Source organism: Vanellus vanellus (assembly GCF_965231255.1).
Source record: "Vanellus vanellus genome assembly, chromosome: Z".
Classification (NCBI taxonomy): Eukaryota; Metazoa; Chordata; class Aves; order Charadriiformes; family Charadriidae; genus Vanellus; species Vanellus vanellus.
The window spans coordinates 16,268,459-16,294,014 of record NC_138908.1 but is presented as its reverse complement, the minus strand read 5'-3'; the positions used below and the strand labels follow the sequence as shown (position 1 = coordinate 16,294,014).

The 25,556-nt window shown below is 41.0% G+C and overlaps 1 protein-coding gene across 1 annotated transcript in view; it reads left to right on the top strand.

The window, feature by feature from the left end:
* The window catches only part of DGKQ (diacylglycerol kinase theta), a gene marked incomplete at its 5' end in the record, with an annotated part of 91,020 nt that overhangs the window by 17,454 nt on the left and 48,010 nt on the right, over positions 1-25,556 (top strand). The window contains 2 exons of the mRNA XM_082497516.1: positions 10,353-10,432; positions 20,363-20,462. Coding sequence (XP_082353642.1) covers positions 10,353-10,432; positions 20,363-20,462 — 180 coding nt within the window. The remainder of the gene's footprint in view (positions 1-10,352; positions 10,433-20,362; positions 20,463-25,556) is intronic.

The following is a 25,556-nucleotide window of genomic DNA, read 5'->3' as shown; positions in this document are numbered from 1 at the left end:
TTTTTCTGTTTTTTTGTTAGGAAAGGGGTGAGAATAACCACTGGAAAGACTAGATAAGACTTGCCACCTTAAGCATTTTTTGCTGTCCTTTCTGTTCTGCTGTCAGCAAATGCCCAAAATAAGCCTCTTTGACATGCTAAAGTAACCAGCACCTTGCCTTGCAAAGGTACCTAGCTGCAGAAATAGTTGCAAAGAGAAAGGAAAATAAACAGCTCTTCATGGCTGTAGTATACAAGGCAAGAAATGCTGGACAGAAGTTGTTATAAGGGAGGTTTGGTTTGGACATCAAGGACCAGGCTCCTAGCTGTAAGGACTTCGGAGGACATAGAGTTGGTTGTGTGGAGAGGCTCTAGAGGCTCTGGGTTGTCTCTCCTGTGTGGGTTTTTGGAGCAGGTTTGGCTGACGCTTGACAGGAACACAGAAGGACAGACTAGCTGAGCTCTCGACGTTGCTTGCTGCCCAGTTTTCTATAAAAATTAATGTGTTACCTATGTGCTTTCATTACAGCTACCTCTGGGACATACTGAGGTTCATGCCTAAATTAGTAAATATTTTTGTAGAAATTATTTTGACAGTGTATGTATATGGCATAGAAATAATGCATTGTTTAAAATACCATGTGTGAATGTTTGCAGTCAGCCGTGCGGAGTTGTTACCACTCTTCCGTCTTTCTGCTTGGAATGAGTTTTGGTTTGCAGATCTAAGAAGAAAAGGATGGAATCCCAATACTTTACTTATCGTTTGGGGTCAGGAATGTCTCATCTCTTCCTTCCCAGCAGGTGTTTTCTCAGGAGCAAATCATGCAAGACCTCTGAATGCCCACAGTCATTTGCTTTGATAGATGCTGAGGCTTTTCTGTCGATTGCTGAATTTGTAGCCGCTCTCAGGCTTGGTGTCTGGAGTAGGAGAACATTTAGTAACTCTGAAGAGCATTCCTATTCTGAAGAATAGCTCTGACTTCGGAGAGAGGAAATGCCTCTTAGTTGCAGAATAGGTTACAATAATGGCTTGATGTAGCATGGGCAAATTCAAATACTCCCTCTTGTTCTGGATTGTTGATGCCTTATATAAGTTAGTGACGTAGAGAACGAAGATTTATAATAATTGTGTCTGTTTAAGAGAAATATTTATGTTGCTAGAAGTACTGATGGATATCTCTTCTCATCACTAAACTTTACAAGAAGCCTGGGAATGTTTTTGAAGGTATAATTTACCCCTAATTCATTCTTTCATCTTGATAAAAACAAGATATATGTTACGTGGTCTAATTTGTAATCCGATGTATTGACTTGAAGTAAAAGAATCTTGGCTTCTGTAAATTGTTGTGCTTTAGCAAGCTGAAAGGAGTCGTACTGATTTACAGCATGTGAGAGTCTGACCTTAATTCTTCAGACTATGCAGTTAGATGTACTGCACTCTTAACAGTAATGCTCTCTACTGGAGTTAATGAAAATGAAAATTACTGAAAGTACTGAAAAGGAATTGAAAAATTCACCCTGCTAGAGTGAATTACCCCTCTGGAGTAAATGGCATGAGACGTTATTCTTTCTGTAGTACCTGTTGCATTTAAAACATAGCCACCTTTGCTATGAAGTGCAAGGCTTGAAACTGCACTACATAACCTTTGTGCTGCCCTGAGACTGCTGCTGAACTTCACAGCTCTGATTTCTCCCCCATGTTGGTGGTCTGTTGCACCAGGCATGTGGTAGTGTAAAAAGTACCTGTGCTGTCACTTTCCCAAGGAGTCTACCTAATCCCAACAGTTCCCTGGAGAAACAGCAACAGAGTCACACTACTGGTGTGTATCACCTTGGAGTTTGCAGCCAGGAGGCAGGTGGTCCTTGGATCCGTCTGCTAACAATATGGGCTCTCACCAAAGTTACCACAAGGTATGTATCTCTGAACTTATCCTTTTGCCACCTGTAAGGAGCTGGACTTTTGGTGTACCCCTTCTCTTCAAACGATCGCCCCTCTCTTGGGGCAATCAAACTTTGGCGCAATTGTGGCCGACTGCTGTCTTACCACAGCTAGGTCTGGAAATGTGTGGTGGGAAATGTTAAGGGGCGCGGTTCTGGTTTTTCAGACACCTGCCCACCTTCGATTGGCAGGAAGTGTTGCTCCTTGCAGCTACTGGGGTTTGTTCAGGTGGAAAAAGAAAAATTTGATTACAGATTACTTTTATTTGATGTGTAAAATACAGTAATGAGTTGAAGTTTGTCATGTGAGAAAGGAGGAGAGAGAATCTCGGGGTGTATGGGTTTATGATAAGGAGTGGAAGTTGCTGTAAAGCTGGAAATTGGGAGAATGTAATTGTACCACCTGCATCCGGTCCGGGAAGCTATTTATAAATGTGTTTGATTTTTAAAATGACTCCTTCAAATTTTTACAGCTAAAATACATGTGAGTACAGGGACACATTTCAGTTCAGGGTTGGAGGAGTAAAGTTGCACTTCAGATACCTGGTGAGGACTTTGTCTGTGTTTCTCCATCTACTGTGTTTCATTTTTTTAAAGATAATACTTTAAAGATTATAGATGATCCCTATGCAAACACATAACAATTGCAGACACCTGTTGAAAAAAAAAAAGCTGCCCAATATTTAATCTAGTAGAAGCTTTTTTTTTTTTTTGACTCTGTACAATTTCCTTGCACTCAAGAAAATGTGGACAACATTACTCTGGCCACCCAAAGGGTGGTCCAGTGCCAGAGTCGGCTGCTAGCTATAACCACAGCTTTTTCATTGTGTTGTTTTCCTGAGTATCTCAGCAGAAGACAGATGTAACCGAGGGTACTGTGCATAGAAGGCTCCTTCTGGAACTGAAAGTTGGCATTCACCACGTGAAATGCTAAAATAAAACCACACTGACTGCAGGCCTGGGTTTGGGTGGCAGACAAAAATGATAGAGGGAAGCAACGAACTCAGACAAGGTTGCAGGTGGATTCATGGCAGGGATGGCTTAGTAGGGCATATGCTACTACTCAACTCATTAACAGCCTACCACCCCCTCTACAAAGGCTGGTAGTGAGCTGAGAGTTCATGTTAGACATCAACTGCTGAGGATTGCAGAGGAATCTTTTAAGTGAATCATTTTTAATCTACCATTTTATTGCCTGGGGTCAATGAATATAACGTGAGGTCTATGAATGGGGGAAAAATACCCTTACAGGTTGATGAGCCTTGAGTCAGCTTTTACAGATCAGGTAAGAAATGAAGTTAGAGTTGTAATGATGCATCCAGGGAAATATGTGCCCAGTGTATAGTTGTCAAGACAAGGCAAATTGAATCATAGAATGGTTTAGGTTGGAAAGGACCTTGAAGATCATCGAATTCCAACCCCCCTGCCATAAGCAGGGACACCTCCCACTAGACCAGGTTGCCCAAGGCCACGTCTAGCCTGGCCTTGAACACCTCCAGGGATGGGGCCTCAACAACCCCTCTGGGCAACCTGTTCCAGTGCCTTACCACCCTCACAGTGAAAAACTTCTTCCTAATGTTTAATCTGAACCTGCCCTCTTCCAGTTTAAAGCCATTCCCCTTCATCCTATTGCTATATGCCCTAGTAAAAAGTCCTTCCCCAGCTCTCCTGTAGGCCCCCTTTAGGTACTGGAAGGCCGCAATAAGATCTCCCCGGAGCCTTCTCTTCTCCAGGCCGAACAGCCCCAACTCTTTCAGCCTCTCCTCACGGGAGAGGTACTCCAGTCCTCATATCATCCTCGTGGCTCTCCTCTGGACACGCTCCAACAGGTTCATGTCCTTCTTATGTTGGGGACTCCAGAGCTGGATGCAGTATTGCAGGTGGTGTCTCAGGAGAGTGGAGTAGAGGGGCAGAATCACCTCCTTTGACCTGCTGGCCACACTTCTTCTGATGCAGCCCAGGATATGGTTGGCCTTCTGGGCTGCGATTGCACACTGCTGGCTCATATTGAGCTTCTTGTCAATCGGCATCCCCAGGTCCTTCTCCTCAGGGCTACTCTCCAGCCATTCCCTGCCGAGCCTGTATTTGTGCTTGGGATTGCCCCAACCCAGATGTAGGACCTTGCACTTGGCCTTGTTGAACTGCATGAGGTTGGCTTGGGCCCGCCTGTCCAGGTCCCTCTGGATGGCATCCCTCCCCTCCAGTGTGTCTACCTTGCCAAACAGCTTGGTATCATCGGCAAACTTGCTGAGGGTGCACTCAACCCCACTGTCCATGTCGCCGACAAAGGTGTTGAACAGTACAGGCCTCAGTACCGACCCCTGAGGAATGCCACTCGTCACTGCTCTCCACTTGGACATCGAGCCATTGACTGCAACTCTTTGAGTGTGACCATCCAGCCAGTTCTTTACCCACTGAGTGGTCCATTTGTCGAATCCATGTCTCTTCAGTTTCGAGACCAGGATATCATGTGGGACAGTGTCAAACACTTTGCACAAGTCCAAGTAGATGACATCAGTTGGTCTTCCCTTGTCCACTGCCACTGTAACGCCTTTGTAGAAGGCGACCGAATTTGTCGGGCATGACTTGCCCTTGGTGAAGCCATGCTGGCTGTCACCAATCACCTCCTTCTAGAGGTGCTAGACATGATTAGGAAAGGAATGGGGAGGAGTGACGCAAAAGCCACCTCTGTGCCATGATATAAACTTACAGTGTGCGGGTGCAGTGTGCAGTCTATGCAGTGGCTGAGCTGCTGGTGAGTCCATAGCAGTTTCATGCAGCATTAGATCTTCAAGAAGGCATTTTCATTTCCTTTTTTTTAAATCCCCCTTGTAATTCTTTCATGTAATCTATGTAAATTTTTAGGGCTTTTTGTAGAGGATTGTAGAGAGTTTTTATTTGTGTAATACTCCTACATATATCAGGTCATCCAGTCCAGTAAACTCTCCAAGACAGGGACTTCTTCCAAGTCTTACATTTAACAAGACGCCCCAGAGAATTACTGCTTTTCATTTAGTTTTATTTATATTCACATTAATGAACTATGTTCTTTAATGCATTGCACTTAAATTTTTCCAGAAATGAAAAATTTATTGTGCACTGATAGCTGGGAAAACAATTCTGAGTGACTAGGCCATTCCTGGCTGAGCTAATGGTTTGTTTTAAAAACAAGAATAAGCCCTTTAGTCAGCTAGAACATTCAGTAATCTGTAACCTTTGTTGAAAGATTAGGAGAAACCTTGGCAGGCACTTGCTGGGAGTTACAATTTGTGCAGGTGAATAAAATGCCAGTGACTTACAGCACTTGCAGATAACACCAAACAAAATGAAATCATTATTTGCCACGTCCTCCAGACAATATTGAGGAGTTGTGGTGGTGTCACTTCATGTCAGGGTATGACACTTTCGCAGTGCTGGCTCTGTGACAGCCAGTTGGCCAAAACCCTCTGTTGTTTCTTGGGAGTTCCTGAAGTCTGCTGTGGGTCCACCGTACAGCGGTGCATGCAAGTGTGCATGGAGAGAGCGCTTGGCTATAGGAACCTGCCTCTGACTTCGGGTGCAGGAGCTCTCTCTTCTTCAGAGTCCTCAGTGTGACCCATAGCAACAAGAAGGGTGGTGGCTTCTGTGTTTGTACCAGACCACGTCCTGCAAAACCCATGGGTCGTGGCACCCTGCAGTGACAACAACAGGAGGGAATTGTTGGAAGAAGGAAAGAGGGTTACTGCTGCTTGTGGTAGTAGTGCAAGTTAATTGAGAAGTAAGAACCAGAGGCAGAGGGGCAGGAGGTGACCAGCAGGACAACAAATCCAGACAACAGAGAGTTGGAGGAGGAATTGCAATTTACTTTGGAGGTGCTTTTGTTAAGCTCAAAAGGAGTGCTCACACAAATGAGAGAAGTGCTCTTGGGCTAAGAACTCACATGTGAATAGGTCCACATTGAGTCTTGTCTTAAACTGATCACACTTGCAGGAGAGGATCAAATCCATTTTTGTCTTTGTGTTGGCATTCTTGGTCCTCTTTGGAGAGCACTTTGGGAGCTCTACTTTTAAAAGTGTTTAGCAAATGTAAAATTGGATTTGTAAATACAATTGTTAAAATAAAAGATTAAGTAAAGACTAACATGTTGAAATATAAATTTATGTTTGAAAAACATCAAACCTGAATTATGGTAAACATCTCCTCAAAGAGGAAACAAAGGTAACTTTCAACACCTATGGTTTTGCTCAGGACTGGGCAGTCTTTTCAAAAGTGGGAGAAGATTATGTGTTAAATTTGGTATTTCATAAGCAATTCTCACCCAGCCATCGTTTGTATGGGACACTGGTACGTTGCTAGAGTCCGTATGGGACATAATCCACCTTGTTCTTCTTCCTGCTTTTGGGATAAGCTTTAAAATCTGTCTTGAGAACAGAGAGAAAAAGGATTATGTGGAAAAAGTGTGCCATATTGGAGGGTGTAAGTAGCTCTTGCTTTGCTAGCAAGTGTTACACAGCTCATGAGTTAAGGTGATGCCCAGCTTTTATCTCCTGCCTTCCTAGGGAGGGCTGGAGAGAGATGTTGTCTCTTTCCTTGCAAGTATATGTTGGAGAGCTACTGGCTGTATATTCACTGTGTGTTGCCATACATACATATTGCCTTTTTCTTTATTAAATCACCAAGTCAAACGAATGTGATAGGGAAAGTGGCTCTGGGAAGTGAAGGCTTATGGGCAGGGATTGCTGTAAAGCCACGTTGTGTGCTTGATGTGGACAGGGAGCAGTCCTGTGATGCCTGGTAGCCACCCAGCTTCCTGCTGTGCCTTGGGAGTATCTAATTTTTCATATAAATGGAATCATTTATGATTAAGTAGAGGACAGGAGCAAGGGGAAGTTGTCAAATGCAGTTGCTGCTGTATGACTGACCATATAGGGAGGTGCTCAGAGAGACCACATGAAGTCCCCCAAACCTTCAAGTAAACAATTTTGTGGTTTCTGTCAATATCTCTTGACATCACGTCTGTTCATCTTCTTCTCTCAATGTTGTTTAGCTTCATGCAGCTTAAACCTGGATATAAGTGCTTTGTATTCAAAGTCCAGTTTGAAGGTTGCAGAAAGTGTTTTCTTCAAATATACCTCAAGTATATGTCTCTCACATCATCCATGCTGTCAGGTATTTTTGGCAGTGCTTAAAATGCTTAGCTAAAGGATGCACTGAGCACTCCAGCCTTTCAAGCCTGACTGAAACCAGCAGTTTTGTACACAGTAACTGAAGGCTAGAATTGAAATTGCTTTGTTTTGACTCAGGCAATCCATAGATGTGTTTGCTGGTAGCTCCTCACTGAGTTTGTATGTATGAAGAAATCCTCTTCCTTTAAGTAGAACAGCCCATCTTCTTCCTTTTCCTTTAAATGCTCTTCCCCCAAAATTTTGTATTTCATCTCTTGAAATTTCATGCAGCATCTTCTGGCTTGTTTATCTTTGTGAAAGACCACCCCTTTAAAAACACCAAGTTACTCCTGGCTGTCCAAACTTAATTGTGTTGCCTCTCTGGGACTAATGATACAAATCTAGGATTCCACACATACCCCACCCCACCCCCGCCTCAATATTGTTCATGCTTCAATTTGGTTTGTTCCTGTTTTTTTTTTTTTTCTTTCTTTGGGGAATGTAGAAAACAAAACCAAAATTATGACTTGTAAGCGTTTGCTCACCCCCTGAGGAATTTAATGAGACAGGAAAAAGACACATAGCCAGAGTGCATCCTTCCCTGCCCAATTTGAGGCATGTGACAAGCAGAGGAGGGGTGTGTGAGTACCTCCTGAAAAATGTGTGGAAATCCTTCACTGAGTGTGTTACAGTCTCTGTTTGGGCACTGCTGATCTCCTGCCATTTGTCTCCTCATATTCCTTAATTTGATTCTTTGCAAATACTTGAATCTTTCCCTTGAAATTTTAGGAAATTAATTATTTTGCATGCTGTCTTTTTCTGTATGCATTCAGTCAAACAGTTAAAACCTTTATGCACCTTCCTATTTTATGCCTTGTCTGAAACCTCCATTCGCCTTTTGATTTTACTGCTTGTCTGAAGTTGCCAGTTTGAATTCTTCTGGAGTACATTTTTCTGTTCCATGAGATGTTTCCTCAGATGAACCATGAGATGCTGTCTTTATGCAGGACCATGTTTTGCTGGTTCTGTCACCACAAAGAGAAAATTTAGCGGTATTGTGTAGTGACTTCAGTTGTCTGAATAAATGGAGAACATTTCTGAAGGTTTGTGCCCACAGAAGGAGTCTCACTTCTGTTAGTTGATTCAGAGCTGCCTTCTTTGAATTCTCTGAGGTGTTTGTGTACGGCTTGGGTAACTTATGTGTTGAGTTATTGTGTGTGTGCTTAAAATAAAGCTGATAGACACTTAGAGATGCTGATCTTGCAGATTTCAGTTGCCTGCTGCACACCATGAAATTTCTTGGTCTATTGACACTTTGTTGACATTCTTTCCTTTCTAGTCTGCCTGCTTCTGAACCAGAAAAATGAGGGAAAACAGTGCCATTTCACTGAATTTCATTAGTCACCGATGCTTTCTCCTTGGCTAGCTCTCACCCCTTTATGAAGTTCTTGACAGCCACCTGTTTATATTGAAAGCAGCCAGCTGACCCTCCTAAAAGTGTCAGTAGAAATGTTGTGGACACCTGAGGAGAGAGTAGAGAGTAGGTTATGTCCATCTACATCCTCGTTGTGGTAACATATGTGAGTGTGGTAAGAATTTGCCAGTTCTCTGTGTGGGGTCGTACCTGTTTTCTGGAGCAGGAGATGCATCTTTGCTCTGCCTGGACAATCACTTTGTTGTCATTGGTCCCTGCTGTGCTGATGGGCTGTGTGTTCCTTCCTTCACAGTGACCACCTCCAAATGTCTTGGGCATCTGCATTTTCAGCTCTGAGCATCTGCTTTGTCATCCCTTCCTACTGTTTCCACCCCTTATCCGCCCCATTTAAGCGAGGAATGCTGTCAACCTTAAAGATGCACATAACACTTCATAGCACCCAGCAGAAGGTTTGGATCTGCTCTGTTCCTGCTTTCTTTCATCAGTGCAGTAATCACTCTGTGTTCAACCATGGATGATGAATAACATGTTTGTACGCAGTAGTGACTTGCCTGACTTGCAGACTAATGAAAAACAAACGTCTGCCTGCTGCTCCCATTAAGATGAGCGCCAGTGTGAAAGGGGTCATCCTTCTTCTTGTGCCACCAAAAGGAAAGGTTACTTTGCATGGCCTGGCAGTAAGCCACACAGAGAAGTGGACCTGGATTTTAATGCTTGAGTTGGCGTGGAAGAAGGGGGACTCCTGTAAAATCAGGAGTCAATAAGCTGGAGAAGCAGGGAGGAGAGGAAAATCGTCTGCTTTTGATGGCACTAGCACATACAATCGGCGATGGCAGTGGGCTGCAGATGGGAAGCTGGAAGTACATGGGGTTTTTCTCACTTGCTGGTGAAATTTAGGAAGTGGTACAGTGTGCTTCTGAAAAGCAGGGATGTGTGAAAACCTCCTGTGTACAGCAACAATTGCCATTGGCTAGTGATCTTCCACCCCGGCACTGGGAAAGAGGTCTGTGCTTCTACACGAGAAACCAGGGCTTGAGCATCTGTGTGAGGCTTCATGCTTGAACTGGTAGAGAAGAATTCTGAAAGGAGGAGAACTCTAAAGCTATCGCTGCTTGGCTTATTAGTTCCTAATTAATGCGAGGTGGTAGGAATGAAATAAAGAATCCCTTGTTTTCTTTGCACAGCTTAACATAATGTAAATCCATGGTAAGAAGCTGTGGAAAATATCACCCCCATGAGAAATTATTTTTTTCAAACACTGTCTTGCTTGAAAGCATGCTTTGTGGAGCTCGGGTGGAATTCTAAACCTGTTGTTTCCACAGTTAAAATAATTAGTTGCTCTTGACTTTCAAAGCTGCATGCAATCGGTGACCTTTAATTTTGTCTCCTTCATCCGTTACACTCAGTGTGTAACAATACTGTGTTTTCTCCCATTTATTCCTGTCACGTGCACTGGCTTGTGAAGTAATTCACTTTAAAACACGTCTATCTGCTTTGGCTACATCAAAGAGCTATTTTGGACTTGAGACTGTTTAAAATCTCTTTCGAAATTTAAGAGCTCCATTTGGTGCTTATGGAGTAAGAGTGTTGGGAGGGCATGACTTATTGTAGGCCTGTAATGCATTGGGATAAACTCTCGTTCCTTTTCCATTGCCAAAATCTTACTAGCAAAACAAGCTGGAGTTCACCCACTGCAAGAATTGTGAGAGTCATGTACGTTCTAAAATCTAGGGGAGAGCAAATGGGATTAAAAAGGTTGTTCCTAATTGTATTTGACTCCATATGGTTTTTTGTTTGTTTTTCACAGAGTCCCAGGTTTGTGAATACTTGCTCATGGTTCTTATTTTATTTTTGCAGTTTGCAACTTCATGTCTCATGAAAAGTGCCTCAAGAATGTCAAGATACCATGCTCATGTATTGCCCCCAGCCTTGTAAGGGTGAGTAAGCACACGCTGCCTTGTCTCTTTCTTGGGGTAATAGCACAAATTTATCACCAATGAACACGGTGTAGTACAGTGGTGGCTTGTTAATGTTGTAATGCTTAAATCAATTCTGTTAGTCATCACTGAGGGTTTTATAGCTGCTTAAAGGCAAAGTTACATTTCCTTCAAAAAGTCCCTGCTATGGGCAACTGTGGATAGTCTGTCTTTGAAGAGCAGTCATTTGCATTCTTTAAATATTACTAGATGTTCTTGTGTGTCATTACCTGGAAGCTTCTCAGTAATGGAGTGGTGTGACTGATTCATATCAGTGCTCTGAGAATACTACAGCGTGTGTCATACTAAAGAAGAACTCTGTACACCACCACATTTTTTACAGCAATTACCTCTCACTGGGAAAATGCTAAAGCTTCTCTGCCTAGTGAAGGGGCTGTGCTTGGCCTCTATTGATTGTTGAATCTTAAGAATTTGCTTGTTGGTAATAAATCAAATTTATTTATTTTGGTAATTAATAAAGTACTTGCTTTGAGATGTCCTGTGACTTTTTCTCCCCCAAGACTTAATGCTTAAGAGATTGCTTTTAAAGGGTGTGAAAGATGAATCAACTTTAAAGATGATAGTAGGATGCAACTAAGTTATTAGGAAGCTAAATTTAGGAGAAAATGAAGTGTTATATCCACTTGGGAAAGGATGACAGAAAAGGAAAAAAAAAGGGAAGAAGGAGATGAGAAACTTACTAGAGAAGTAGTAGAACACTACAAATACCTTAAGGAGTCATACGCAAAAGTCAAATGAGAGATGGCTGTAAAATCAGAATCATGCATTGCAGACCTTACTGACTAAAAGCACATTTATGGGAGCACATTGTATAGACCTGGGAACCTGTGATGCGAACCCTTCTTTGTATCCTAAAAAGCTCTACAAGTTCCTTTACGTTGTAGAAACCTATGTAGGGGGTGAGATGGGAATGTTTAAAACAGTACGTAACTTGAGTTACAGGAATTGAATAGAGAGAAATTAGCCACTTGTTTTTCTTAAATTTGCTTTGTCTAGATGATGATGCTGTTAGGCTTTGCTGCACGCTGCTTCTTGCCCACATACTTTTTATCTTGACAGGTATAACTTAGGTGGCAAAATGGTGTCTGAAGTTGCCAGTGAAATAGTAAGAAATACTGCTCTAAGACTTACAACCCACAGTAAAGGGACATGTAGATAGCAAGAAATGCTATTACTCAGAATTAGCATCTACCACTGTTTCAGTATGCTAGTGATCAGTCATTGTGGCATGGGAAAAGGAATGATGAGTCGGATGATATAGGTATCTTTGCAAGGGCCTTTGGGGGGATGGTACAAATCCAACTGGGAAACATTCATTTAATTCAGAGTGTCAGAGTTGTAAACATTTTGTGACTGCTTCTTTTGTGAATTTGCTCTAAATGTAATTCATTGTTCAAAATAGTATTTGTTCCTTTGCTTTTGTATGGTAAAAATCCTGGATTCAAACTTAACTAATGTTTCCACTTGCATCAGTCATGGATGTTAGTTTAGGGGTTTTTTGTTCTTTTCCCACTCACCATTCTCTACGTGCCCCAACATGTGAATTTTATCTAATTGCTTATTGTTTACACGTGAAATCTAACTATCCTTGCTGTGCAGTAGAGTTTGTTTTATCTGAGTGGTGGTGTCAGCCCTCAAAGCTGTTTGCAGTTCAGTGTTGCTGTATTTAGCTGCAAAGAACCTTGTGTGTTATCCATGCTATAATGATTATGTTTTGAAAATACTGGATTGTGCTATTATTTCTGGACAGTCTTGTCCTTAACGTGGTCATCCAAGTTGCATTAATCCTGGTCTGTGCAAGTGAAGTCTGCCATATGGGAGACATCGTTTTGTGGGCAGGCTCTGTCGAAGTAAATATTGAACTTGGCATTTGCTTAAAAAACATAACAGAGCAAAAAACAAATTCTAATCGTTTATAGAATGTGTGGAAAGTTTTCTTAATCTCCCTGCTCTCCTTTCAGATTATTTGAAAGGTCCAAAGTAGGAGGGAACACTGGTGGGATTTTTTTTTCCTTATAGTTCCTTCTAGTATGTCAATATTCAGTGCACTACAGAAATTAGGTATTTTTTTTTTAAATACCCTGGATTTAATCTAGAGAAGATGGCAATTGTTAAAGCTCATCAGAGTGTGTGTCACTTGATACTACGTCAAACTGTCAGAGAATAATTTTTCAGCAGACGTTTCATGGAAACTTTTATTCCTGAGAGTAGGATTTCCTTCCCAGGGTCAAGTAAAGGCCCACAGAGTCATAAGCATGCTGTGACTGCTCCAGCCTCATATCATTCGTGATGAGTTCACTCTTCACTCAGGCTGCCCTGAGAATTTTTTTGCACTATTGTTAATGATTATCACCTGATCACCTGCATTTAGTATTCCAGACTGGATCCTGTTCATGAAGTTTCAAAACGACTTCATGGATCAGTCTTCTGAACAAGTTTGTGTTTTTATGATCTGCAAGGGATATGATTTGTTTCACTGCTAAGGTCTCAGCAACTTTTCCAAATTCAAACCCTCTCTCCCCTACATTGCCATAAGTATTTGCATAGTCCGAGGTACGTGTAGAAAAACAAAACAAACCTGAAGCCCACTAACACAAAAAACAGGCAATCCCACCCCCAAAGCACCCTACAAAACCCAAAATAACAGTGAAAACAAAACCTCTTTGATTGGGTGTGAAATGTGAAGTTTTATTTTCCTGTGTTAGGTTGGAATTGAAGCTGTATTACAAGTTTTTTATCCCTTAAATTTGCCATAGAAGTTCATGCATGTTTTCTATATAACTGCTCTTTGAAAAGTAAATGGAAATAAGAGTACGTTAAAAGTGGTATTAGCGAAGTTAAGCATTTGCTGTGTTTGTTTTTCCTTCTTGTTGTGTTGGTGCATTGCTGTAATGGTTTCTAAACATTTCCACTTTAAGAAAGGCTGATAGGCTGCTCGTGAAACTTTCTTGTGTGCTTTTGTTCTTAAAGCCAGGTTGTCTAGCATGGAAAAGTGCTGGTTTACATCATCAGCTTCTCCTGAAGCTTCCTATGCTAAAAATAGTAGGCTCTGTAGTTCAGACCATGAGTAGCTGCTGTGTTCATGGGTTGTCATAGTGAATGGGAAGGTTGTGATGCCCGCAGAGGTCTCTGCTGGGGCAAGCAGGTGTTGCCCTTGCCTGCTGACCTGAATCTCTTCCGCTGGCTGCTGGATTCAGCTGTGTGCAGGTGGTTATTTGGGTCAGCTCCTCATGAACTGAAAGTAGAAGAGAGGAAAAAAGGATACTCGGGTTAGGGTAAATCCTCCCAACCCCCCTTCTGATAATCTGTTCTGTATTGGACACTTCATGCTTTGTATACACAGCAGCAGTGCCTCATTTCTCTGCAGCTGCAGGACTTCTGTACTGGGACACAACCTCTTTTTTGTTTACTTTGTCTCCCTACTTCTTTTCCCTGCCCAAGAAGCAATGGGAAGCTCCAACAAAGTGTGAGACAAAGACTGTCAAGGTTTGGTTACTGCTTCACTTGCCTTGGAATAATAAATACCCCCATCTCATTCAGCTGTCAGAAATGTCTGATGAATTTTTGTGTGACAGCCTTAGAGAATTGGCTTTTAAGGAATGTTGTTGCAAATAGCTTGTGGACATTTTAACAAATGGGAAAGAGCTTGGCAAGCTGGTAAGGAGAAATTGATGTGGTTGGATTGGGTGGGAGTTCTGGAGAGGGGGAAAACCCCAAAATCCCATATTTGAAAATCTTTCCTTGGTGGTAGTTGCAGGTGCTGGAGGGTTTATTTCAACATGGATTTAAAAATGCTGCAGTGAATGCTTGCTGAACTTTTACCGCTTCTCCCAGCAGACCGTTGTAGAAGACAGCCTGAAATGCAATCATAGAATCATAGAATGATTTAGGTTGGAAGGGACCTTGAAGATCATTGAGTTCCAAACCCCTTGCCGTAGGCAATGTCTGTGAATAAGCTGTGGGCATATTATTGTTACATCTCATCTTCAAATTACTTTATATTTGGCATTCATCAATCAAGGGACTTTTTGTCCTGCCCCTCTTGTTCTATCTTCTTGATGGTGGTGGCGGTAGAATTAGATTTGTAATGTGAACTTGACTCACAAAATACATGCTTAATATTTTTCCTTTTTCATGTTATGTGTTATGAAAAACAGTTTGAGAAAGTTCTTTTTTCTCTCTCTTATTCCCCTTTTATTTGTCCGTGATAAAGAGGCTTTGCTGGTGTGGGGTTATTTTCACAGCATGTCCTAACAATGGTTGGATCCCAAGCTGATCTTGTTAGCAGGGCCTGTTGCAATAGGACAAGGGATAATGGTTTTGAACTTAAAGAGGGTAGATTCAGACTAGACTTAAGGAAGACATTGTTTACGATGGGTGTGGTGAAACACTGGCACAGGTTGCCCAGAGATATGGTAGATGCCTCATCCCTAATAACAGATTGGACTGCGCTCTGAGTAACCTGATCTAGTTGAAGTTGTCCCTGCTCATTGCAGGGGAGTTGGACAAAATGACCTTTAAAGGTCCCTTCCAATTCAAACCATTCTGTGATTCTATGATTTTACTTGGGCACTTTCTCAATAGCCCTGACCACCTTAACCACCTTAACTGAGAAGGTCCATCTCTAGTTCTTCAATACTTGACTCATACTTGTTTCAGCAAGGCAGTTGCTTGGAGTGTGGCAGCCACATGGCATAATTTAGAAGTCAAATGCGGTGTAAAACTGCTTGCTGGTAACCCTGGCACTGCATCAAGGTCTCCTCCTTTTTCTCCCCAAAGCAATAGTCCCTTTAACCCTGAGGTTAAAGGGAAGGGCTGGCACCCCGTAGTTCATGAACTCAAAAGAGCTTATTATGTGCTATTGAAACTTGATGCAAGCTGCCTAGTAGCCTGTGAACTCCCAGACAAGCCCCGTAGCTGTATCAATGACTCTTCAGGTTCAGAAATGGCATAGGATGTCACTGTGTTTGTTTCTTTTTATAGTTAATCTTTACCTTGATAAAAGGAGATGGACATTGATTTCCTCTGTAGTAATAAGAGCAAGGAGTGACTGTCTTTTCAATATTGTTTTCTCTTGCCAGTACAAAAAATGCTAGTCCAAGCAATTCTTAATTGCAATGGAAATCTCTTATACAAGTCTCATTTTCTAGTATCCTATATTTGGGATTTGAAATGGCATGGAATTCACTGTGTAGTTCCTATCACAAAGGGTCCTTCAAGGCCTGTAGGTAAGGACTAATGTCTTGTCACAGGGATGTAGGATGCAGAAAAAATTCCTAGATGTGGTAACGTAGCATATGGATGTATGAATTATTCCCTTGCATTAGCACCAATTAAATTTTTTGTAACTAGTTTGTCTCATCTCTCCTATCCTATGATATGTTGAGACACTGTTTAACTTTGTATTCTTACCTGATTTCAGAATTTCCATGCAGAATGTGTACTTAAAGTTGCCTTTTAACACTGATACATCAAATGCTCAAAGGAAGAATGCCAATTTGGACACAGCTGATGAGTAATTAACAGGCATTATCCCTAAAAGGAAAAAGTAGAAATGGAGTGCATTGAAGTGCATGCAGTGTATTTAAGTTGCAGAAATCTTTTGCTATTAAAGCAGACAGGTTTCAAGCAAATAAAAGGGCTCTTTGTGATTACTGAGTAATAAGTAAGTAATTGAAAAGATGTCAATACTGGGAAAAGTTGAATCACAAAGTCGTTAGCTTCTCTCAGAGAGGGCATAGTCTAGACACTTAATTAAGCTGGACCAAATAATCATGGGGTGTACTTGGATGGGATCACCGTATCTACCTCTCTAGAGCAAAGGTTTTTTGGTGTCAGAGTGAACCTTAGGAACATTAGATAAGGAATTACTTTTGCAATGGAAACATCAGAATCCACAGATGTTCTTGTTTCAGAAATGCTATTTAAATTTCTGTCAGCAATTTTTTTTTTTTTTTTTTTTTTTTTTTCCTTATGTTGAGAGCAGTCTTGGTGAAAGACCCTGCATGACTCTCCTGGGCATTTCATGAAGATGGTTGCTTCCAAGCTGGTTTTGTACCCTTATTTCTGTGTACCTTTTCCTACTTGGAAGCTTTCAGCCCCACACTACCGTAGGTCCTACAGCCCTGCTTTCTCAGTCTTTCCAGTGTGTTTTATGGAGTCCTGCCAAGTGCGAGTCTTTCTGATATGATGGGGAAGGAGATGCTTAGGCACAATAATATTTAGACACAGGCCTAGGGAAAGTTTTTATTAGGTTGTTCTTTAAGACTGCCAAAGACAGCAGCTGTTACTCTCGCATTTGGTGTGTCTGTATTTCTCTCATTCCCCTTTGAGGTTGGAAGTCTTTGGCTCGGGATTCAGGCTAAGAACTTTCTTCTGCCTGAGTTGGTAGAAGAGCAGCTGCAGTTGGGTGAAGAATAGGCCCTCCTGGAGCTGTATTTTTCCTTGCTGAGCTATCCAGAAGGCTGCAGACCAGTAAGACCTGACCTGACCTGAGTCTGTCCGCAAACCAGAGGGTTTGGGTGGTAGCTGAGCTGCTCTGTATGCATTGATTCCACCTCAGTGGGAGAGCACTTAAATTCATGATCTGCTGTAGGCCACATGCTTGATACCCTGTGACATTTCAGGATGAGGAACAATTTTGAAAGGTACTACGAAAAGAAAACAATTCTATCCTTTCTTTTTCTTCCAGTGTTTGGAAGTTGAGCAGTTTGTTGGTGTTCTTTGCAGTGAAGGGGTTGGAATCTAAGTTTTAGGTTTCTGTAGGATGAAATTTTATTACAGGCTGATAGGAACTTTTACAGAAATGTGTTGCACATTTTTTACAGAAATGTGTTACTTTCTGTGATGCTTTGGATTTCTTAACAGATGGTAGGAAACAAAATAAGAACTAGGAGTATCTTGTCCATGAGTGCAAAGTCATTCGGAAGCTTACGCTGGAGTGTTACCACTATGCTTTCTATCAGTGGGCTTCTGATCAATACTGTAAGGGCACTTAGATGTCATTTAATGGTATTACTAGCAGAAATTTTCTTTATTTTTCTATGGAAATTGATTTTAGTGGTTTGCATAAAGTAATTTAAGTAGTTGTATTGGAAAAGCAGTTTTAAACTCTCATCAATTATTAACTTTCTCTCTGTAGGCCACCTTATGTATCTGTACTTTGCTGTACTTCTACATGTGGATATAAATTTAAGAACAGTACGTAACATTTCATATTCTGACATGCTGCCTCACTGGCTTTCCCAGTCTGAGTTTTTATTTTTGTTTTTGTTTTTAAATATATTGAATGCTTGGAACTTGTTCAGTAACAAAAGAAATAGAGAGAGCTGCTAGGAGAAACATGATGTGATTAATGAGTTTTTTGTGTTTGACTTCTTCTTTTGCCTTTTCTCTTTTTCCATCTTATTCCCATCCCACTTCCCACTAGGGTCTGCCCTGGATTTATACCTATCACTTCTAAAGCAAGTTAGAAAGACCACTCATAATAAACAAAATTTCTTTGGCTTGTTTCACAAAGGCAGAAGTAGAAGGAACAGATATCTTTTTTTTTTTTTTTTCCCCCACCCAACATTTCAATCAGCAAGTTGTTCCCTTCCCTTCTTTTTGGCAGTGACTGGAGACTTCAGAGGATTGTCACCAGGGTCTTGAACAACTGCAGAATTCAGACTTAGTCTCCTTCCCTTGAGTCTTCTAGATAAGTACAGTCAGACCCTGAATAAATTTGAATCTTGTCGAAGTCCTTTCTCACAGACTTTCACAAAATAAACACTTTTTCACAGAACTCTGCTTTGATCCTTTCATCTACGGAGTGTCCTTTTTCTTCAGCAAAACCTTTCTGTGACAATAATGACAAGCTTGCATTTCTATTCCGGATGTAAGATAAAATAGCCATACTCATGGCCAGGGAAAGAAAAGTCCTCTGTGTTTCAAACACGGGTTGCTGAGGGGATTGGATGCTCGTGCTGGATGTCCAAAGCAGGTTATTCACCACTCCGGAGCTAAAGGAGGTCTCCTCTCCATCTGATCTCAAGAGGAGTACTGCTGTCCTGGGGACACCTGGCTCCACTGTGCCTGGGACTGTGGTGGGAGTAGGGCAGGCAGATGACTTGAAGGTGACGCTTGAAACCTGAAGACAGGTTGGGATGTGCAGAAAAGCTTTCCTGAAGCATGGTTTGTCTATATTCTTAAATCCCAAGCTCATCCATACAGTAAAAATGTGAAGCTTTTGGAGGCAAGGATGTTTTGTGATATATCATGTTGGAGATACTGATAAGAAATCCTTCCGGTAGGCTGGCTGGCAGCCCAGTGTGGTGGGGAGCCTGGGATCTGGACAGGCAGTTTCCCGGTCAGTCAGGGACCAAAGATTCCTCTAGACAACATAGTCTGCTGGGGCAATGAGATGGTGACTCAGCTGTGTGTGATCTTGTTCGTGTCTGATAACACAGGCATATTTCGTACCTCTCTTCATCCTCCTTTAACCTCCCAAAGATTCTGAGAAGGACTGGAAGAACCACATGCTTTATAACTGGAGACGACTTCTGGGTCATCAAATTCTGTGTTCCCAGTATATGTCAGATTTGCTGCTAATGCTTCCCAGGAAAACCCTAATATACAAGGAGAAAAATTCAAATCCTGCTCAGTATTTTTGAAGGATTGTTTACTAGTACAAAAAGAAGGAAAAGAAGCTATCTGTGACTATGTGTATCTTAAGTCGTTATTGCCAGCTTTTTACTGGGGATGATTAATTTCATTTCACACCATTTATCAGCTTTTACTGGCAATATATTTTTTTTTTTGTGATGCAAGAACCAGAAGATAAATCTGATATGCTTATCATATTAGGAAGGGCATGTGAGAGGCATAAAACTAAATACCTAAGTCACGTCAAACTTTTATGGACGTTGTTTGGATTCTAGAATTTTAAAGATGCACTTGTGCTTCTTCCTTCTAATATGAGTGTCAGTTTAACAAGAGCGTGTGTCTTGTAGAAGAGTGTTCTCTACAACAATTATGAAGCTCAAGTATGTTTCATATTCTTCATATTTTGTCTTTTCTTCTCTTGTTCTTTTGGTACCATCATTTCCAGTCTTCATTATTAATCACTGAACAAGAAAAAAACTACCTTTTTAGGATAAGTGAATAGTATACTAGAAACATTTGTTAAAACCGTTGGTACAGCTCTTGACAAGAGGATATTGAAATGTATCATCTTCTACCTGCAGTCAATGTGAACCTCAGTATGGATGCACTTCAAGAGCTGCATCTCTGTACCACCCAGGCTTTGAAGCTCAGGGGCGGGGGAAAACCAGTGCCTTTGTCCCGATCAGCCAGTTGGCTGGGCTCTATTTGGAGAAGAGGTGAAAAGCATGTGGATAGTACTGGACTGTGGCAGCGCTGAACTTGTAAAAATTGTCTTGAGTTATTTTTTTTTTTTTTTGAGAATTGTCTTGAGGTATTTTGTGTACATGTGCAACTATTAATTGTCCTTGATTCAGTCAAGAGTACTTAGGAGAGAAACTGTGATTCCAGGTAAGTTGCATGGCACTGAACTCAAAGGAAACTTTTCGATTTGTGGCACTCTGAATCATCAAGCAGCTGACCGACACTTTACATAATATATTTACATTACATATTAAAACCGAAGAATTTTTTTAAAAAATAAATAAATATTTAAAATAAAGTATTTCAAGTAAATTAAGTATGAATTTTTTTTAAAAAGGATGATTTGCCCTTAGATTTGTTCTCAGGCTTACTGAAGTTTATGTTGTATATACTGTCCTGTCTTGCATGATAAAGAAGTTTCTATGAATTGTAACTAGCACTTTGAAAGTTGTGGCTGATGATGTCTTGTGTGTTCTTTATTGGCAGGTTCCAGTTGCACACTGTTTTGGGCCTCCAGGACATTACAAGAGAAAGTTTTGCACTGTGTGCAGAAAGTCACTAGAGTCACCTGCCTTTCGATGTGAAGGTAGCTTAAAAAACCCTACTTGCATAGACATCCGCGTGTTATCCAGTAACATACACTTGGTTTACATGGCACACCTCTGAGGGTATGCGTGTGTACACACACATATGCGCACGCGCTTACTGTGTTTGGGAGATTTTTGGGTTGTTTATCATCCCCTCATTGATTGTGGAAACGTGTACTTCAAATTAAGGAATAATAAATTAATAAACTCTAAAAAACTACAAAGTTTGTCAAAAACTATGCTCTTCCATCTTTCCTCCAATTTACTTTGAGCAAGTCTATGGTGTTGATGGTGTGCAATGAATTCATGTACAAAGAATGAGAAGGTATGATGGGAAAAGAAAGACTTCTGTTGAGGTAGTTTATTTCTGTTTCCAATGGAAGCTTTTGATACAGGAAATCGTCAGGTATTCGTGTTTCTAAAACTTTGCCCTTTCTACAGCAGAATGGAATATAACTTTTCTGTGTTACTGGTCTCAGATATCTGTTGCTTGTAATGGGGATGAGGTGCCTACAATGGAAAGATATTTGAAAATATTATTTGTCAAAATAGTACTGCTCTGAGTGTTCTGACATGGATTCTCTGAAAAAACAGTAATTAAAGAAATCACCCTGTGATTACCTGTGAACTCTTTAAAAAAAAAAAAGAATAGTCAGTCTACTGAGAGAAGAGCCAATTCTGTAGGGATTTAAGATGCTTTCAAAATTGCTGTTATACTGAATATAATGTCTTATTTTATACGATCACCTATGTGTATGTGTAGGTGAAACATTTCTCTTTGATCAGGGCCTTAGACTTATAATGGTGCAGTAGTTTTGTTTCTGCTTTTGTCTGGTAAGTTGCATAACGCATCTAAACTATGTTCTTCTGACTGGTGGGAATCTGTCACTTAATATAGTTGCCATGTGAGTTGGATGATTTGGTGGGATGATCTGAGATTTGCAGATACCACAGAGTCTTTTCTGATGATCTGTCTTAATAAGCCTCAGAACTTGCGTGGCATGAAATAAACATAGAGAATTTGAGAAGAAAACTTTCGCTAGCTGTGTCCTCATAGCTCTTGAAAATAGCTTTAGTTTAGTGATCTATTTTAGTTAAAGCTTTCTAAATTTTGCTTTCATATTCTTACTGTCTTAATTCTACTGTATTAGCGTTGTATCCATTGCAAGGGAATATTTATTTTTTCAGACATTTCCATTTAAGTGTTCTTAAACAAGAAACACATGAAATCCCCTGTTATATTTAGATATTACAAATGCCCAAACATTTTTTTTTTCTGGTGCAGTGAGGGTTCTGAATTGTGTGCCTCGCATAGATTAGACAGTTTTCTTGTTTTGTGTGGTGACTTGTTTGCTATCCTGTTTTCTGAATACTAGTAAGTCTACAACTTGTTTCTCTGATACTTTTCTGAAATGTAGCTTAAAAGGGCAGTTGAGGTTCATCAAATGCACAAGGTTCTTCCTTCAAAAATACTTTCAGAATTTGTTTTAGAAGTCAGCTGTTTTAAGCTGTAGGGCTTTTAAATCCAGATGGAGGTTTTGAACTTTCTTCCCTTTTTTGCTTACTTCTAATGACTTAGCTTAATAGTACAAGCCTGCTGTTGGTTATGATGTTCTCTTCTGATGCTGGAATTCAAAGAACTTTCCATGAAATCTTTGCCATAATTAAGGTAGAAAAGAATTACCTTTTCTAAGCAAATGATTGACATCATTAGATGTACTTTTAAAATAATTTAAATAATATGTTTGGACTTGATCTTACAGTAAGATAAATTTTCTTGAAAGACAGTTGAAAATCTTCAGACAAGTACTAAACACTGTGGGTGCATGGTGGGGCACCTGTTCTCAGAATTGAGCATGCATGTATATTAACCCCTAGTGAGATAAGTACATACACTTCATTGGCAAAAATTACAATATTTGATCTCCAAATTCTGCTGACAATTACTAATTGCTTTGGATAGCTATTTTTGCTGTAGAATTCACTGGTAACAGTGGAACCTGGATTCATGATGGTGAGAGTTGCTCTCCCTTTTCTTTCCAAGAAGAAGGGTTGGAAAGAAAAAAAGAGGAAAGGGAGTAACTCAAACATTTATTTTTTTTTTTTAGTGTTGGATTCTTTACAAATGTTTCTTATTAAGCATCAACTGGGAGCAGCCAGTTTACTGGGGAGGGAGGCAGTTAACATTTTAAAGGTTATTCTGCCAAGTTTATATATCTGAAGTTAACCAACTTGGGGTTTTCGGCAATTACTAAAGAATTCACAAAACTTTTATGACTAGATTCAACAGAAAACTGTCATTCTGTTATGAGTTAAAAAAATGTGTAGGCTATGGAAGGGCTGATAAAGATGAAACTTCTTTTTGTAGGCCCTCTGATTTGACTTGTTCTTTACATACTAAAGTGGGATACTTTTCCTATCAATGGGATCACTATCTTAAGGGTTTAACTCCCGTGACACTCCCACCCTCCACGTGTGCACATTCTCTCATTAATTCTGAGTTGGAGTTGGTGTTAGAAGCAGCAGATGCAAATTAAACCAAGGGGAAAAAACCCTCCCTTTTCTTACAAAATATAGCAAAGGGCAGTGTGTGCCTGTGTTAACAGAATTAATGGTAAAAACCTCAAAACTTTTGTTAATTCCTTGAAGCCGTAATTTGGTCTACAGAAACTTTTACCATTAGCGAGGTTATTGCTCAAAGCCTGGTAGCTGAATTTGCAAAGCTGTAAAATATTCCTGTTACATCTTTGATTATGGAGAAATGTGAGCAGTGGAGGGACTGTGTCACATCTTGTATACAGGTTCTTGAGCTCAGTGAAGACACGCAGTATTAGGAGCTGTACCTAACGCTTGTGGTTGACGTAGTAAGCCCTGTTAAAAGAGGCTTTGCTTTGGTGTGGTGGTAGATCATGGTCTTCTGCAGGGTTAGAATAAGATGATTTTAGTGCTGATGACCTTTCTAGAGGCCAGAGAGTGATTTCAAAATAAGGCATAATTCTCTATGTAATTTAATACTGTTTTCAAGATGATACTTTCAGATAAAGTGGCTAATATGCAGTTGCCACCTTCCAGTCTTCAGGTTACAGTCTTCAGATCTTTGTGATGTGCTTGGAGCAATAACCTGTTTGAGCAGAACAAAGAAAAATATTTGAAGAATTTGACGCTTGCCTCTCTACTTTCATTTACTCGGCAAAAAGGGAGTGGAGCATCTCCCTTATGAGGAAAGACTGAGGGAGCTGGGTCTCTTTAGTTTGGAGAAGAGGAGACTGAGGGGTGATCTTATTAGCGTTTATAAATATATAAAGGGGGAATGTCATGAGGATGGAGCCAGGCTCTTCTCAGTGGCGACCAGTGATAGGACAAGGGGTAATGGATTCAAGCTGGAACACAAGAGGTTCCACTTAAATTTGAGAAGAAACTTCTTCTCAGTGAGGGTGACAGAGCACTGGAACAGGCTGCCCAGGGAGGTTGTGGAGTCTCCTTCTCTGGAGACATTCAAAACTCGCCTGGACACCTTCCTGTGCAACCTCGTCTAGGTGTTCCTGCTCCGACAGGGGGATTGGACTAGATGATCTTTTGAGGTCCCTTCCAATCCCTACCATACTGTGATACTGTGATACTGTGAAAAAATAGGATGCCTTCCCAGAGTGCTTGTATACACAAGTCTTTAAAAAGTAGCTGGAGGAGCATCTCTGTCTATGAGGTCCATAGAGAACTTTCCTAACTCTCACAGTAATGAAGCTCAAAGCTAGGTATTGAGGTCTTTTAGTTGTGGGGGATTTGTAATGAGTGATCCTTTGCAGTGTGGCATTTTTAGCTGGGTTGGTGTTTTGTTTTTTTTTTTTTTTTTTTGTAGATTCTCTTTTCTTTCACATGTGATACTTCAAGTCAAGTTTTAAATAATGAAAGTACTTTTTCCAGAACCAAACTTGCCTAAAACTTTATAGGCTTCACTAAAACTTCTTCCAGCTACAGTATCTAACAGGTATTTTGGAAGACTATCTTAAGCACACTTAAGAGCGTGTGCTGAAAAAATTATTATTTTCCTGACAATGAAATGGTGATTTACCATATGCAGACACCACTTGGACAAATCTCTGAAATTAACATACCGGTTTATTCTGGTCGGGTTTAAAATTAAATCCATTGAGTGTCATCTGGCAATAAAAAGGATTTATTTCCTGAGTGAAACGTGCTTTCTGGCTGTTGCAGTCTCCCTGAGGATGATGACGTCCTCCAGTCAATGTTGCACGTTCTGGCGTGCATCGCATCACTGTGCAAACGCAGCGAGCCCGTGTGCCAGTGCAGGCGCAGGCGTGGGTGGGTGGCTGCCCCCACCCCTGCCGTGGCACCTGTGGGACCGTGAGCGGGACGGGGCACCCGGCTGCAAGCAGGAGGGGAGCCCTGCTGCCGTCCTGCTGTTTCGGTGGCAGTGGCCTCCCCTGCTTTGCTGGGGAGTCGAACGCACCTTGTCTCTTTGTTTCCTTGTGCTTCTGAGAGCTACAGGGATGGAGAGAGGGGCTGTCTGGCAGAAAAGCTGTTTCGAACCCACTCATCAAGTGCCCGCTTGCTCTGCTGTAGGGTTTGGAAAAGGCTTTGTAAGGGCAATGGGGCATTGCTTCAGGAAGACCATTACTTTACACTCAAGACTTGGTGGTATTTGGATGCAGAAGGAGGACTTTCTGTCTTTCTGTTAATGCTTCTAACATTCAGCTTTTTTTTTTTTTGATTTGATTAAATCAAAGTAGACTTTGGGCACGGTTATATTGGAGTAGGCAGTGGTTCCTGTGAAGCTGTGAGACAAAGCTGTAATAAGCCAAACGGTTGTTAAAAATTTAACTTGCTGTATTGGAGGAAATATGGCAAGTGCTTATGAGCAAAATTAGCTCAGCCTTTCCTTATACTTGGTGCATCAGTTTAACACAAAGGAAACTGAGCAACACGCAGGACAATGCTGATAAACTACTTTTATTGCCTAGCTTTGCTCAACAGAAAAGAGCACGAAGGAAAGAAAGGGTGGTGCAAAAAGGTTATGGAGGAGTGTTGGAGGGATGGAGGGATAGAGGGAGGAAGGATCTGCAAAAACCCCGGGG